General features: G+C 32.3%; 1 protein-coding gene across 1 annotated transcript in view; it reads right to left on the reverse strand.

The window, feature by feature from the left end:
* Positions 1-13,323, reverse strand: part of ZDHHC2 (zinc finger DHHC-type containing 2) — a 48,869-nt gene continuing 35,546 nt past the window's right edge. Inside the window, exons 8-13 of the mRNA XM_011365281.2 lie at positions 11,832-11,964; positions 8,600-8,726; positions 8,213-8,305; positions 4,406-4,518; positions 2,694-2,766; positions 1-211 (exon numbers count right to left, since the gene is read on the reverse strand). Of these exons, the coding sequence (XP_011363583.1) occupies positions 2,726-2,766; positions 4,406-4,518; positions 8,213-8,305; positions 8,600-8,726; positions 11,832-11,964 (507 nt within the window). The 3' untranslated portion in view covers positions 1-211; positions 2,694-2,725. The remainder of the gene's footprint in view (positions 212-2,693; positions 2,767-4,405; positions 4,519-8,212; positions 8,306-8,599; positions 8,727-11,831; positions 11,965-13,323) is intronic.

The following is a 13,323-nucleotide window of genomic DNA, read 5'->3' on the forward strand; positions in this document are numbered from 1 at the left end:
TTCATAAACCATAATTACTTTTAATATTTCACAGGAATTTGTGTTATTTGAAACAATCTGTATATTGAATAAAAATGTGATGATTTAAGCAACTGCTTGGAGAGAACTAATCAATTCATAATCTGCATATCCAGCCAAGGAGAAATGGGAGCGACTGGTCAATGGTGTTCTCCTGTGGAAAACCTCTTCCATCCATCTACAACATTGATACCTTGAAATGAAACAGAAAAAATGAAACACTTGTATTAACTATATAAAAAACCAACACTTAACAACTCATTCATCCAACAAACAACTCATTGATTGTTGCGATAATATCCCTTGTTCAAAATAAAATGTTTTCTATACTAGAAGGCTCAGTAGATGAGTTCTTGAATTTAGACCTTGACATCGATGAATCACAAACTATAATGTGCATATACAAGACCATGGGATCTTGTTAAAATAAAGAAGATGCAGTTTATGATTGGACCTAAGGTGAGGTCCAAAATTCTGCATTTCTTATAAGCACTCAGGTGAGGCCAATGCTACTGATTTGGGGGTCCCAATTTGAGTGTTATAACTGCGTTATATTTGTCTGAGGCCACTGGCATTTAGAAGTGACAACTGAGTTCAAAAAGGGACTGAGAAATGATTTGAAATTTTATGTGCGTAGAAGCACAATATTTTTTGTTTATATTGTATCAAGGAAGGTTGGATAGGCTAAATTTAATCTACAGTTTGGCATTGCTATAGATATAGGCACATTATAACTACCTGGGAAATATGCTAAGAAATATTTTATAAAAAGCCCACAGATTATTAATGCAGTTCAAAAAGAGAATATGAAGATACCAGTAACATAAGTATATCAATATCAGGTAATATTATTCAATATAAATGTGCGCTGAATGAATTGTTTGAGATTTAAATCAGAAATCTATATTAAAAACAAACTATTTGGATTATTAGCTACCTTAAGCAAATTAAATTTTTAAAGAAATCTCTTACTGGTTATGTCAATAGAATGAAAAACCTTACATTAGAAAATGACTTTTCTTCAATGTCAATGCAGCTGATTCATGCTGTCATTTGGTTATTATGACTGCTAATGTCTTATATTCAAATGTAATAAAATCAAGTGAGTTTTGATTTTAGTGATGTTATCATTGACTTATAAAATGTTCATTTAGAACCTACTATGTGTCTGGTACTTGCAGTGTAGAGAATAATGGTGAACAAACACAATACTGGTCTTGTGTCAAAATTCGTGGACATCTACATGATACTATGATATTACTATGTAAATATGTAAAATATTTAATACATGACCTCACAAACTGTTAATTATATCTAATAATTCAAATACTCAAAAAAAATCCTGTGAAACTTTATATGCTTTACAGAACTAGGTTCTGCAAAATATTTATTTGTGATACTATAATGATTCATATTTGTGCATTCACAGTTACATTTTAAAATTTCCAGAAATTTAACATTGTCTCCTTGATATTTAACCAAATTAAGAAGATTAAATTTTCACTATCCTAACCGTAATTATGATTAATCTAACCTACTATACCACAGTGTGGTCACCCAAAACCAAACTAGTCAACTGGCAAATTGCCAGATCAGTATCTTGCTCCTGAATAAGAGCGAAACAAAACATTAAAAAAAAAAAAAAAAAAAAGATTAAAAAATATAAATAAAATGAGCTAAATATAAATAAAATGAGGAATAAAATGAGCTAAAAACAAACACAAATTTAAAAAATGCCCTCAGATACCAATGAAGTACTTTGACATAAATGTGTTTTAGATGCTGCTCTCTTGCTTTTCTTAGATAAGACTTCAGGATTCTGGATTGCAGTTTTGTAAATACAGAGTTCTCTTGATAACTAATGTTTATATTGTGTTTATTATAATGGTACATATAGTTGTTTATTTTGTTTAGATATTTATGGCTTTGTTCCAAAGGGACTCTTTATTGTAGCTTTTTATTGACTGCAGACTTATAAATAGATTATGTATTAAAGAAATTGATTTGGAAATATAGGTTTAAAAAATTATTGTTTAAAGAAAATTATTTGGAACACCTATTACTTTAATTAATTTTACTTAATTTTACATTAAGGATGGCACATGCTATGGAGGTCCTACTATGACCAAAAATAAGAATGGCAGGTTTAAGCTAACAAGATATAATTATCTTGTACTTTTCAGTGAAATTCTGCTAATGGATGGTCAAGGACATGACCACTGTATATCTGGAAAGATAGAAAAAAATAAAAAATTGAACAATCTTATGAAATGACAAGATAATTGTCATGTAAAGTTCAGTATCAAGGACATGACCACTGTATATCTGGAAAGATAGAAAAAAATAAAAAATTGAACAATCTTATGAAATGACAAGATAATTGTCATGTAAAGTTCAGTATCTTAGGATCAATCCTTGTCATTTGATGCATTACTAGAAAAATGAATTTTGCTCATCAACTTATTTCTATTATACAGTTCACCTAAATACTAGCTAATACTGAAGCTAGGTCCATGTCAGAGGTCTCCAGCATGATTAATGCAATCTCAAGGTCAGCTAAGATGTCTGTTAATGTGAAACACTCAAAAATAAATAATAATGTTTATGGAACCTTTCTGCCCGAAGAGAACTGGAAAAGGTTAAAAATATAAAATAATACAAGAAAAACATCTTACTTCCATAAAGTAAAATTATTTTGTTCGAAGAGTTAAGTCTCATTCTCCATGGTTAATGCAGGATTGCTCAAACCTTCAAGAAAGAACATAAATTAGCATTTTTGGGGTTGCTTTTGAACAAAACAGGCAGAGACTTGTTTATTCATCCATTATTCCCCCTACTATATTTCCAAAGGTACCCTACATAATATAGATGTTTATAAGATGGTCATATAGAAACACACATACACAAACTTCTCACATCATCTTAAGCCATCGTTTCCTCATTTTTCACTGACCAACCTCATTCTAACTAATTTTTGAGCCCTTTCTCATCTCATCCTTCTCATGTTTCTCTTCTTTTACATCATCTTTTAAACTTTAATTTCCTATGCATTTATTAAAGTAACAAAAATTAATCTAACATAACAGCACATAAAAACCAAGAAATCACTTATATTTTAATGTAGAACTATAAGATGAAACCCTTCCAAATGAAAGAGCTCTTTGTCTCCCCCAAAACTCACCCTCAAAACTGATCCCCAACTATACATCATTTCTTTGCCTCTAAGGAAGCTGATGGATTCAAAGGGAAATAGGTATCATCAATTTTTATGTAGCTAATGCTTAGACTTATTCATAGATTGTAAAACGAAATGGCAGGTTTGAAGGTGAAGAGAGACCAAATTATGAATACTCAAATGATCTTCAGAGGGTGTGTGTGTGTGTGTGTATTCTTTAAGAACAAAACTTTTTAAAGAAAGTCTATTTTAGGAGACTATGACTGATTATATACTAAATAATGACCTTATAATTTTTACTTAAGATTCTATCAATTTGTTTTTCGCCATCACTAAATCCCAAAGAGATTTCAAATAAACCAGTAAAAACTTTAAAGTGCAGTGCTAAAATTAGGCAGCACTAGGAGAGAGTTTAAGGAAGACTAGAAATGAAGGAGAAAGATTTTAGAAGTTAAATTAGTCAACCTGGAGATTTTCTGGTTAACAGTGCCTTACCCATGGATGTATGGTTTTGTACTCATTTATAGAGATACCACACATATATACTCACACCTGCATGTATGATCACACTGTTTTGTTTAATCCTTCCCAAACCTGAGAAATAAATAGTATTTTAAAAATAAGGAAGCTCAGTCTAAAAGAGATTGGGTAACTTAAATATCACACGCTGATCAGGTGCCTAAAATGGGATTTGAAATCAGATCTGACTTCAAAGCCTTGCTTGTTCTTCACCGAGAAAGTAATCAAAAGATTAAAATCAATAACAATAATAAGAAATATGAATAACTAAAGTTATGGTAATTGTGCAATCACTTCGACATTTTGAAATTGCATTGAAATCTTGAGTAAAAGAATTGCATAATTTAAGCTCCTTTAAGATATTCTTCAAACTTTTGTCTGAAACAATTACATTTTTATATTTAAAAATTGTATTTTGAGTTTATTTCTATCATTTAATATTCAGTAATAAAGATTTGATACTTTAAACTGAAAAAAATACAACGTAGATCTATTTTTCATAAAACGATTTTCTACAGCTCATAGAGATAAATCAAGTACTTCACAATTAGATGTTATTGAAAATAATTCTAAATTTACACTGGGAGTCCGACTTTAAAACAAAATTCCTATAGGTAATATAATGAAATTGTTTCACTACTTTCACCCTTTAAAAATAAAATATATCCAAAAAGCCAACAAGAACACCCTTACCAGCGTTCCCTTTTCCCAGGCTCGTGCTGCCCTCTGTCCAAGACTGAGAATCAGTAAGAAGGTGGCTCTGGGACTCTCTCAATGGCTTTGCAGGAAATTGATGGTTTTCAGAACTGAATAATATTAATCATCACAATCATCTCATTAACTCTTGACAGTATTAAGGTGAATGTTTTTCAAAGCATGGGACTCAAATCACTTGTGGTGCAAGATAACTGTAGGAGTTACTCGAGAGAATTTAGAGAATACTGGAACAATTAAATCACACACTCACAATAAGAAAAGTGTTCTTTCTTCAGTTCTCTTTTCATTCTTCTGATTATAATAAGATGACAATCTTTAACTCTGGCAAATCTCCATTTTTAATATAGAGAACAAGCCTCAGACTCAGACTTTAGCATGTAAGGGAACCTAGGCAGAACTTAACAGTATTTTATTATCAATTTTATTTTTTTACATTATATTCTTTTTATGACAAATTATACTAGTTTCTCATTTATGACAGTAATATAAAATTGGGTTTAAAAATGAAGTTCAGTGTCAAAATAAATATATTAAAGAAAAATATTAATTTTTGTAAGTGGTCTGTGGATATGGAAAAAAATATATATGATGGTGATAGCAGATAGACAAGTCTGAGGAAAAACTGGCCTACTGTTTCTAAAGTGGCCTAACTGGTCTTGAACAAAGAATTCTCTATCTTCTATAAGACGGAAACAACAAATGTGAGCATTATCTTGCAGGAATGTTGAAAACATCTGACATTATCACGTCTTACAAACTTGATTTTTAATGTGAGGAAATAAAGAATTAAAAAAAAAAGAATTCAAGTTTTAAAATTTAAGTAGACACGCCACCTATCGACATATTGATGGTATAAAAACTATATAAACTATTTCGCTTAGGAAAAAACTTGGCATAGAAACTATTATTTTAGAACACCTTGAAATAGTAATTACAATAATGTTCAAAAGAAAAAAAAGCTACTTAAAATTCTTCCAAGAATAATTCAACATATTTTGACTATAACTATTATATTTTTTAAAGGATATTCTTTTGCTCCTTAGTAATTACCTCATATCTAAAACTTGAGAATATTTCAGTTTTGTGCAGCTTTAACATACCCTTATTAAAATTTTGAAGGTAAACCTTTAAAAAAAAAGCATGTCTCCCATTCATATAAAAAATCTCTTTAATTCTTATTATTCCTCAGGAAAGAGGCCATATGCCAGGTACAGCATACTGAATAGGTCCTGGTTTAGGGACTCCCTGTAGATTGATTACTGCTAATAGGACTTTAACAACTGGCAAGGATCCATTCATTCAATGACACTGATTGAGTACCTAATACATAAAGGAATAAAGTCTGATCTCATGGAAATTTCATTGTAATTGACAAAGAATAATAATAAAGAGATAAATATATAATAAGTCAGGTGATAATACAAGCTATGACCCACCCACCCACCCCCCGAAAAACGGTTTACAGGGAAGTGGAGGAGCAGGTTACTATTTTACAAAGAGTTTTCAAAGATGGCCTCTATTGTGAAGTTACACCTGAGTAGAAAGTTAACGAAGAGAAAGTACAGACTATTTAGAATTCTGGATGAAAAATGTTTAAGAAGAGGAATGAGCAAGTACAAAGGCACTAAATAAGGGACATGCTTGGTATATCTGATGAACAGTAAGATCTGTGTGTCCAAGGATTATAAGTGATGGGAAAGCGGTAAGGGGCCAAATTAGACAGGACAAGGTAAGTAAGGACACTCATTACTCTTTATTCTAAGATGAGAAATCACTGGAGAGTTTTCAGCAGAAGAATAACAAAATCTGATTAATGTTTTAAAAGGATCACTCTGACTTCTTAATGGAGAGTAGACTGGAGTAGGGCAAAAACAGAATCAAGATCAGTTAGGAAGGAATTGAAACAATTCATGTGAAAAATGATACAGATATATTTTGAGTGTGCATCTGACAGGATTTGCAAATGGAGTAAATACAAGATAACTGAAAGAAAGGAATCAAGGATGACTCCAAAGTCTCTGGCCTGAGCCCCTAGGAAAAGAATGGTCATGAATACTGGTACATACATGTAAGAATGGAGGAGAATCAGGTTTAGGGTGGGTGTGAGGATGTAGATGGCTGGAATCAAGAGTTCTGCTTTTGCGCCTGTTCAGCTGTCAATGACTTTAAGACATTTAATGATAATGTTGAGTAGACAAAACTCTGGAGCACAGAGGAGACACCAGCATTAACCATAGAAATTTTATATGGCCTAATCAGGGGAAATCATAAAATTCTGTAGAAGACAATTTAACTGTCAAAATCCAATCTCAATATTTAAAGGAAAAGATGGAGAAACCTGGTTACTTGACCTCTTTGAGATCACCTAGCTGGGTAATAGAACCAGAACCAGGGTTTTCTCTCAAAGCCCATGGCACATTTAGTTGGAGAGATAATATCTCTAAAACCCAAATAGTCTTAAACTGCAAAACCATTTAACAAAGGTAAAAAACACTGAAAACTACTGCTAAATTTTATAAAAATTTAAAAACATGTTCTAAATAACTTATTAAAACTAGATTTTTCTGCACTGAGGTACAGAAAAACCATTAACATTTAGCTCTGTGGAATTTTCAAGCCACACGGCATGACTCTGGTGCCTTTGAATATCCCTGTGAAACACATCAGAATAGCCTCCTCATTAACTGATAGAGTCTAGTCTGTACATCGCTCACTCCAGGGACAGGGAGGTGGCAAATAAGTTTCATCTTGTGACAATTAAAAATAATTTGGAATGGCTGCTAGGATCACTGCCTTGAAAAGCATTCTGGGGTCACTCCAAGATCCACAGGAAAAAGTACTGTGATCAACAAGAAATATGCACTAGATGGGAGGAGTGTAGGTATAAGTGCTGTGTACATGGCATTCTGGCAACTAAGAAAATCTCTAAAATTTAACTAAGAATGCTATTATGGTTATGCTTTTGCTATTGGCTTTCATTCAAAATTAGAAGTATGGTCATATTCAAATAACTGTCTTAAAGATACACAAATTAGTGTTTCAAACTTAAACATTCATACATGTATAGCGTTTTTAAAAGTTTAAGTAGTTTTGCCTTTTGCTGGTTAGTAACAAAGTCAGAATCTAATTCCTGGTCTTCCTGAAATTCTTAGATAGACAGGAACCAAAACAGACCAAAACAGAACCAAAGCAGGGACAAAAGTCTCCAGACTATAAATTTCTAAGGCCCCTTCACTTCTCTCTCCACAGAAATGGTTCAGATAATGCTTAAAGATCTTTGAAAGACCACCAAGAGTATGGTATGCATTGTTAATGGAACTGTCAAGGAGGTGTCTGGGATTCCACTTGATCCCCAAAGGCCTGATCTAGGGCAGTTTTCTAATCTCCTTGTAACAATTACAATATAGAGGAAAGATCTAGAGGGTCAAAGGGAAAGTTTCCCTTGTCTGCTCACCTAATTACTAGGGGAGCTAATATGGACTTACAATTCTTTTTCTTTTAAGTGTTACATTTTTAAAAAATCATATTTCAGTCAACCAAAATATAGAGAATTATACCTGTTTACTCACTGCCTAGATTAATAACAGAATTTTACAAGTATAATCGAAGCTCCCTATGTACCCCTCCCCAATCATACTTTTCTCCCTCCCTCATTTCAAATGAAAACCACCGTAGTAAACTAATTTATGTTCTTGAAATTTTTTTCAAAGAAATGTATAACCAAAGGATACGTGAGGGGAAAATACATTATTCAAAAATAAAATAGAGAAAAAATTGAATTACTTTTTAGATGTTGAATTCAGTCCTGCAGGAGTAGATGGTTGTTCAGGATCCTGGTTAACAAGGCAAGTTGGAAAGGAGCAGCCATCACCTAGACTATAATTAAAATCAGAACTTACAACTGAGCAATTAAAAAGACAACAGTGAAACTCTGCTAAAGTGCTGACGTCTGCGAGCAGAACATAGTTATATTATGGATGAAACTCGTGTATCAGACACTGGTTTCAATATAGTATGTTTAGGGAGATAAGTTAACAAATTTTCACGTTGATATAATAGTGAATCATAAAATAATTGTTTAAGAAATAGGAGTTTCTTTGCAGAATTATAGGGTTCTTTTGTTGGATTACTCTCATTAGTTTAAAACCTTAAAACTTCACAATAAAGTACCTTGAAAAAATGGGTAGCAACCAATACTTCTTCTCATCACCAAAAACTTGTCGCATATTTTTACTGAAACCCAAGCTGAATCCATTCTTATCTGTTCCATGTCGAAATACTGGACTTCTAAATGCCTCTATAAAAGACAGTAGAGCAATCACATGATTAAAGAATAGATCAACTAGTAACTCCTATATTTAGAAGTGATTGAATGAAACGAGGTAACTCGAAAATGAATGGCTAGCTCCCTGTGAATACTTAATGTGCCTACCAACAGCTCTGCAGTATAGATTGTTTATTCTATTTTAAAACAATCACAGGATATGATTAAATTTTTAAGTAATCTTTTAATTATTATTAGCAACACATATGCATTGCAAAAAATTAGAAAACAAACAGGCAAATAAGTTTAAACTTTACATCCTCTAGATCTTTTATAGATAGATGGGTGGATGGATGGATGAATGACTGGATTTAGATATATACAAATCTACAGTTTTTTAACCAAAATTAGACTATACATACATTCTACAACCTGCTTTTTAGTCCATCAGTTCCATTTTCCAATTTCATTAAAATTTTATCTTATCCAATCATACCTTTTTTCCAGCTAACCAAAAATGTCCTTTAAAGCTGGTTTGTCCAAACCAGGATCTACTGCAGATTATACATTGTATGTGGTTATGCTCACTGTACATGTGAGAGCTGCAGTTGCCGTATTTGAGGTCCTGAAGATTTATCCTTATGTTTTCTTCTAAGACTGTTACAATTTTAACTCTTCCGGTTAGGTCACTGAACCATTTTCAGTTTATTTTTGTATATTGTATGAGGTAGAGGTCCAATTTCACTCTTTTGCACGTAGATATCCAGTTGTCCCACCACCGTCTGTTAGATACTATTTTTCCCATTGAGTGGTCTTGGTACCCTTGTCGAAAATCATTTGGCCAAAGACGTTTAATTTTAATTGGACTCAAAATTCTATTCCATTGTTCTATGTATCTTTGTCCTTATGCCAGTACCACACTGTTTTGATCACTATAGATTTGTAGTAAGTTTTGAAAAGAGTAAGAATTTTGTTTTGTTTTTTGGTGGATGTCTTTTCACTACTTGGGGCCCTTGAAATTCCATGAATATGAGGATCAGCTTTTCTATTTCTGCAAGAAAGGCCATTGAAATTATAATAGGAGTTGTACTGAATCAGAAAATCACTTTGCGTAGCATTGCCATCTTAACAATATTACATTTTCTAACCCATAAACGGAAGTCTCACTATTTATTTAGGTCTTCTTTAATGTTGTTCGGCAACGTTTTGTAGTTTCACTACACTAGTGTTGCACCTCCTTGGTTCAATTTATTCTTAGGTATTTTACTATTTTGGATACTATTGTAAATGGAATTGTTTTCTTAATTCTTTTGGGACAGTTCATTGCTAGTGTATAGAAATACAACTGATTTTTTTCCATATTTATCTTGTTATGAAAAGTTGCAGAACTTGTTTATTAGCTATTAAAAAAACTGTTTTTATCGTGCATTCTTTAAGGTTTTTAGACATAAGATCATATCATTTATTTTAAAAACACAGTTTTAATTCTTCCTTTCCAATTAGATGCTTTTAATTCTTTCTCTTGGCTAATTTCTCTGACTAGAATTTGCAGTACAGTGTTAAAAGCAGCAGTGAAAGAGGGTATCCTTGTTTTGTTCCTGATCTTAAGGGGAAGATTTTCATTTTTCACCATTGAACATATTAGTTGTGGGGTTCACACAAAGCTCTTTATCAGGTTGAAGAATCCCTCGTATCCCTAGTTTGTTAGGGGTTTTTATCATGAAAAGGTGTTGTATTTTGTCAAATACTTTTTCTGTATCAGTTGCGATAATGATGTGGTTTTCCCCTTCATGTAATTGATGTGATATATTACCATTGATTGATTTTTGCATATCGAACCACCCTTGCATTCCTGGGATAAATCTTACTTGGTCAGGGCATATAGTCCCTTTAATATGCTGCTGGATTTGGTTTGCTAGTATTTTATTGAAGATTTTTGCATCTATATTCATAAGGGATATTGGTCTGTAGTTTTCTTTCCTCGTGCTGTCTTCCTCTGGCTTTGGTATTAGTGAAATGCTGGCCTTATAGGATGTTAGAAAGTGTTTCTTCTCTTCTAATTTCTAGCAGAGTTTGAGAAGAATTGGTTTAATTCTTCTTAAATGTTTGGTAGAATTCATCAGGGAAGCCACTTGGTCCTGGGCTTTTTCTAGTTGGGAGATTTTTGGTTACTGATTTCAGTCTCCTTACTTGTTATCATCTATTCAGGGTTTTTTTTTTTTAATTTCTTCGTAGTCTGATCAGCAGTTTGTGGGTTTCTAGAAATTTGTACATTTCATCTAGGTTACCTAGTTTTTAAATATACAATTGTACATGGTATTCTCGTAATCCTTTTTCATTTCTATAAAGATTATAGTCATTTCATTTCTGATTTTCATGATTTGAGTCTTCTCTTTTTTCTTTCTAGCTATAGGCTTGTCAAATTTGTTAATATTTTTTAAAAAACCACTCACTGATTTCATTGATCTTCTATTTAAAAATTTTTCTATTTCTGTTATCTCTTCTCTAATCTTTATTATTTCCTAACTTTTGCTGGCTTTGGGTTTACCACTTTTTATAGTTCCTTAAGGTGTAGAGAAATTAGAGATATTTCTTCTTTTTTAATGTAAGTATTTATAGTTTTATATTTCCCTCTAAGTGCTGCTTTTGCTGCATCTCATCTCTGTATGGCCTTTGAATATACCGTTTTCTCTGCTGGAGATGTGCTGGCCCTTTACATGACTGAATTCTTAGGTTAAATACATTTTATTTTGGTGAGCTCTTCCCTGACCACTCTATCTAAATAGGTTCCCGTCTACCATCCTCAACTCTTTATGCATACTTCAGAATCTTGTTTGTCTCCATTAAAGTACTTCACGTTTTGTAATTACTTTTACGTTTGCTTGCTGATTTTCTGTGCCCCTCACTAGGCTGTTTTGCCCTTGCTCACCACTAAATATATGCAATACAACAAACTATCAATAAATATATGCAACGAGTGAATTGCTTGTGTCTAAGTCACATCCCACAAAACAATGTAGGAAATAAGAATAATTTTTACCACTTCAGAACAGGTTGGCATTTAGTAATCTGGCAACTTTTGATGATTAACTCTTTATGTATTTAAAATTCTGTTAACTACAATAATTGGATACTCACCTAATGTAGATTTATTTTTGCTGACTAGCCAACAATGATAGCCAAACAGAGAAGACAAGCTGACAGAAAACATAGCTGCAGCAAAGAATAAAAACATAATATGGAACTTGGCTTGAGTATCAGGTAGACCATTCTATAAAAAAAGGAAGAAAATAAAATGTTTTGTCAAAGGCCTAAGTATTCCCCTACTTTTATAAGTAAGATTTATTTCTTTGCTTAAAATTTTTCTTAAATTTAGATATGGAGAAAGATACATGGCTTTATGTTAAATTTTTGAGAAAAAATATATTGCATCAGATTAAAATAAATGTTTACCTGAATATAAATATATATGGAAAAGATATTCAAATTTGGGATATTTATTTTGTTTTGTATAACTGAATCATAGAAACATTATGGTAGTATGGTAGTATGTGTATAAACTATAACAGCAGAAAGCAAGATAAAAGGATCTATAAAATATACTTTTGAATTTACTACCTGAAAATGTTTTAACATATTATAGATTTATAAATAGTTTTATCGAAATGCCAGGAAATAAGGATTAATGGGCACAACTTAGCTACTATACTCATTGATGTTTTACATTACTACAAACAACACCACATACAAGAACACATATAACACATCCACAATAATGCTTCAAGCTATTTCAAATAACAACATCACAGAAAAGATAAACACTAGAACGTAACACCTGTCTAAAATAAAACTTACACCATCCATGAGATAAAACAGGCCATCTCAAAGCAAAACCAGTTTGACTTTCATATACGTATTTTCCTAGGGACCTGTGCTTGCTCTAGAATGGCAGGTTTGGGCCTATGGATACTTAGTGAAGCAACAGAGCTACTAGGAGGTGTCCCATTCTGAGAGAAGATCACACTGTTTCAATATTCTGTAGTATCTGTCAGGCTGACACAGGTCACAAGATCTTACTGACAGCTTTTGACAACAGAGTCCTCACTGTGTAAACTATGGTCATTCTTTTACAAATATATTTGTGGTTGGAACTATAACCACCCACAGGAATGAAGAGCAGTGAGTTGACAGGCTCTCAGACATTCATTAGGGATTATTCTTCAGGCTGGACACTGGAGTGTACTTGAATGCTAGGAGCATATCCATGCACCTGTGTATTCCTAGTGCTTGGCAATGTAACGGGGACACAGCAGGTGCTCAATAAATCTTTAGTAATGAATGTGGTTCAAATCTCACATAAATGATCTAGAAATTCAAAAAGTCTTACCATAATAAAGGATAATTTTGTGAAAAAAAAAAATAAAGCAATCCTCGCAAGGAATAACTGTTTTCTACTACTGCATGCTGGTGTTCATGAGGAATATCTTTAGATATTTAAAATACTTAATTTTAATTCCATTTTGCTTACATTTAAAATAGCGCAGAAAACAGATAAGCTACCTAAAGTCTAATCAAGCCATACCTACTAAAATTCAAGATGTTATATAGTTTTTTTAAAAAAACCTTTTTA

This window comes from Pteropus vampyrus, unplaced genomic scaffold (assembly GCF_000151845.1).
Source record: "Pteropus vampyrus isolate Shadow unplaced genomic scaffold, Pvam_2.0 Scaffold108, whole genome shotgun sequence".
NCBI classification, from domain to species: Eukaryota; Metazoa; Chordata; class Mammalia; order Chiroptera; family Pteropodidae; genus Pteropus; species Pteropus vampyrus.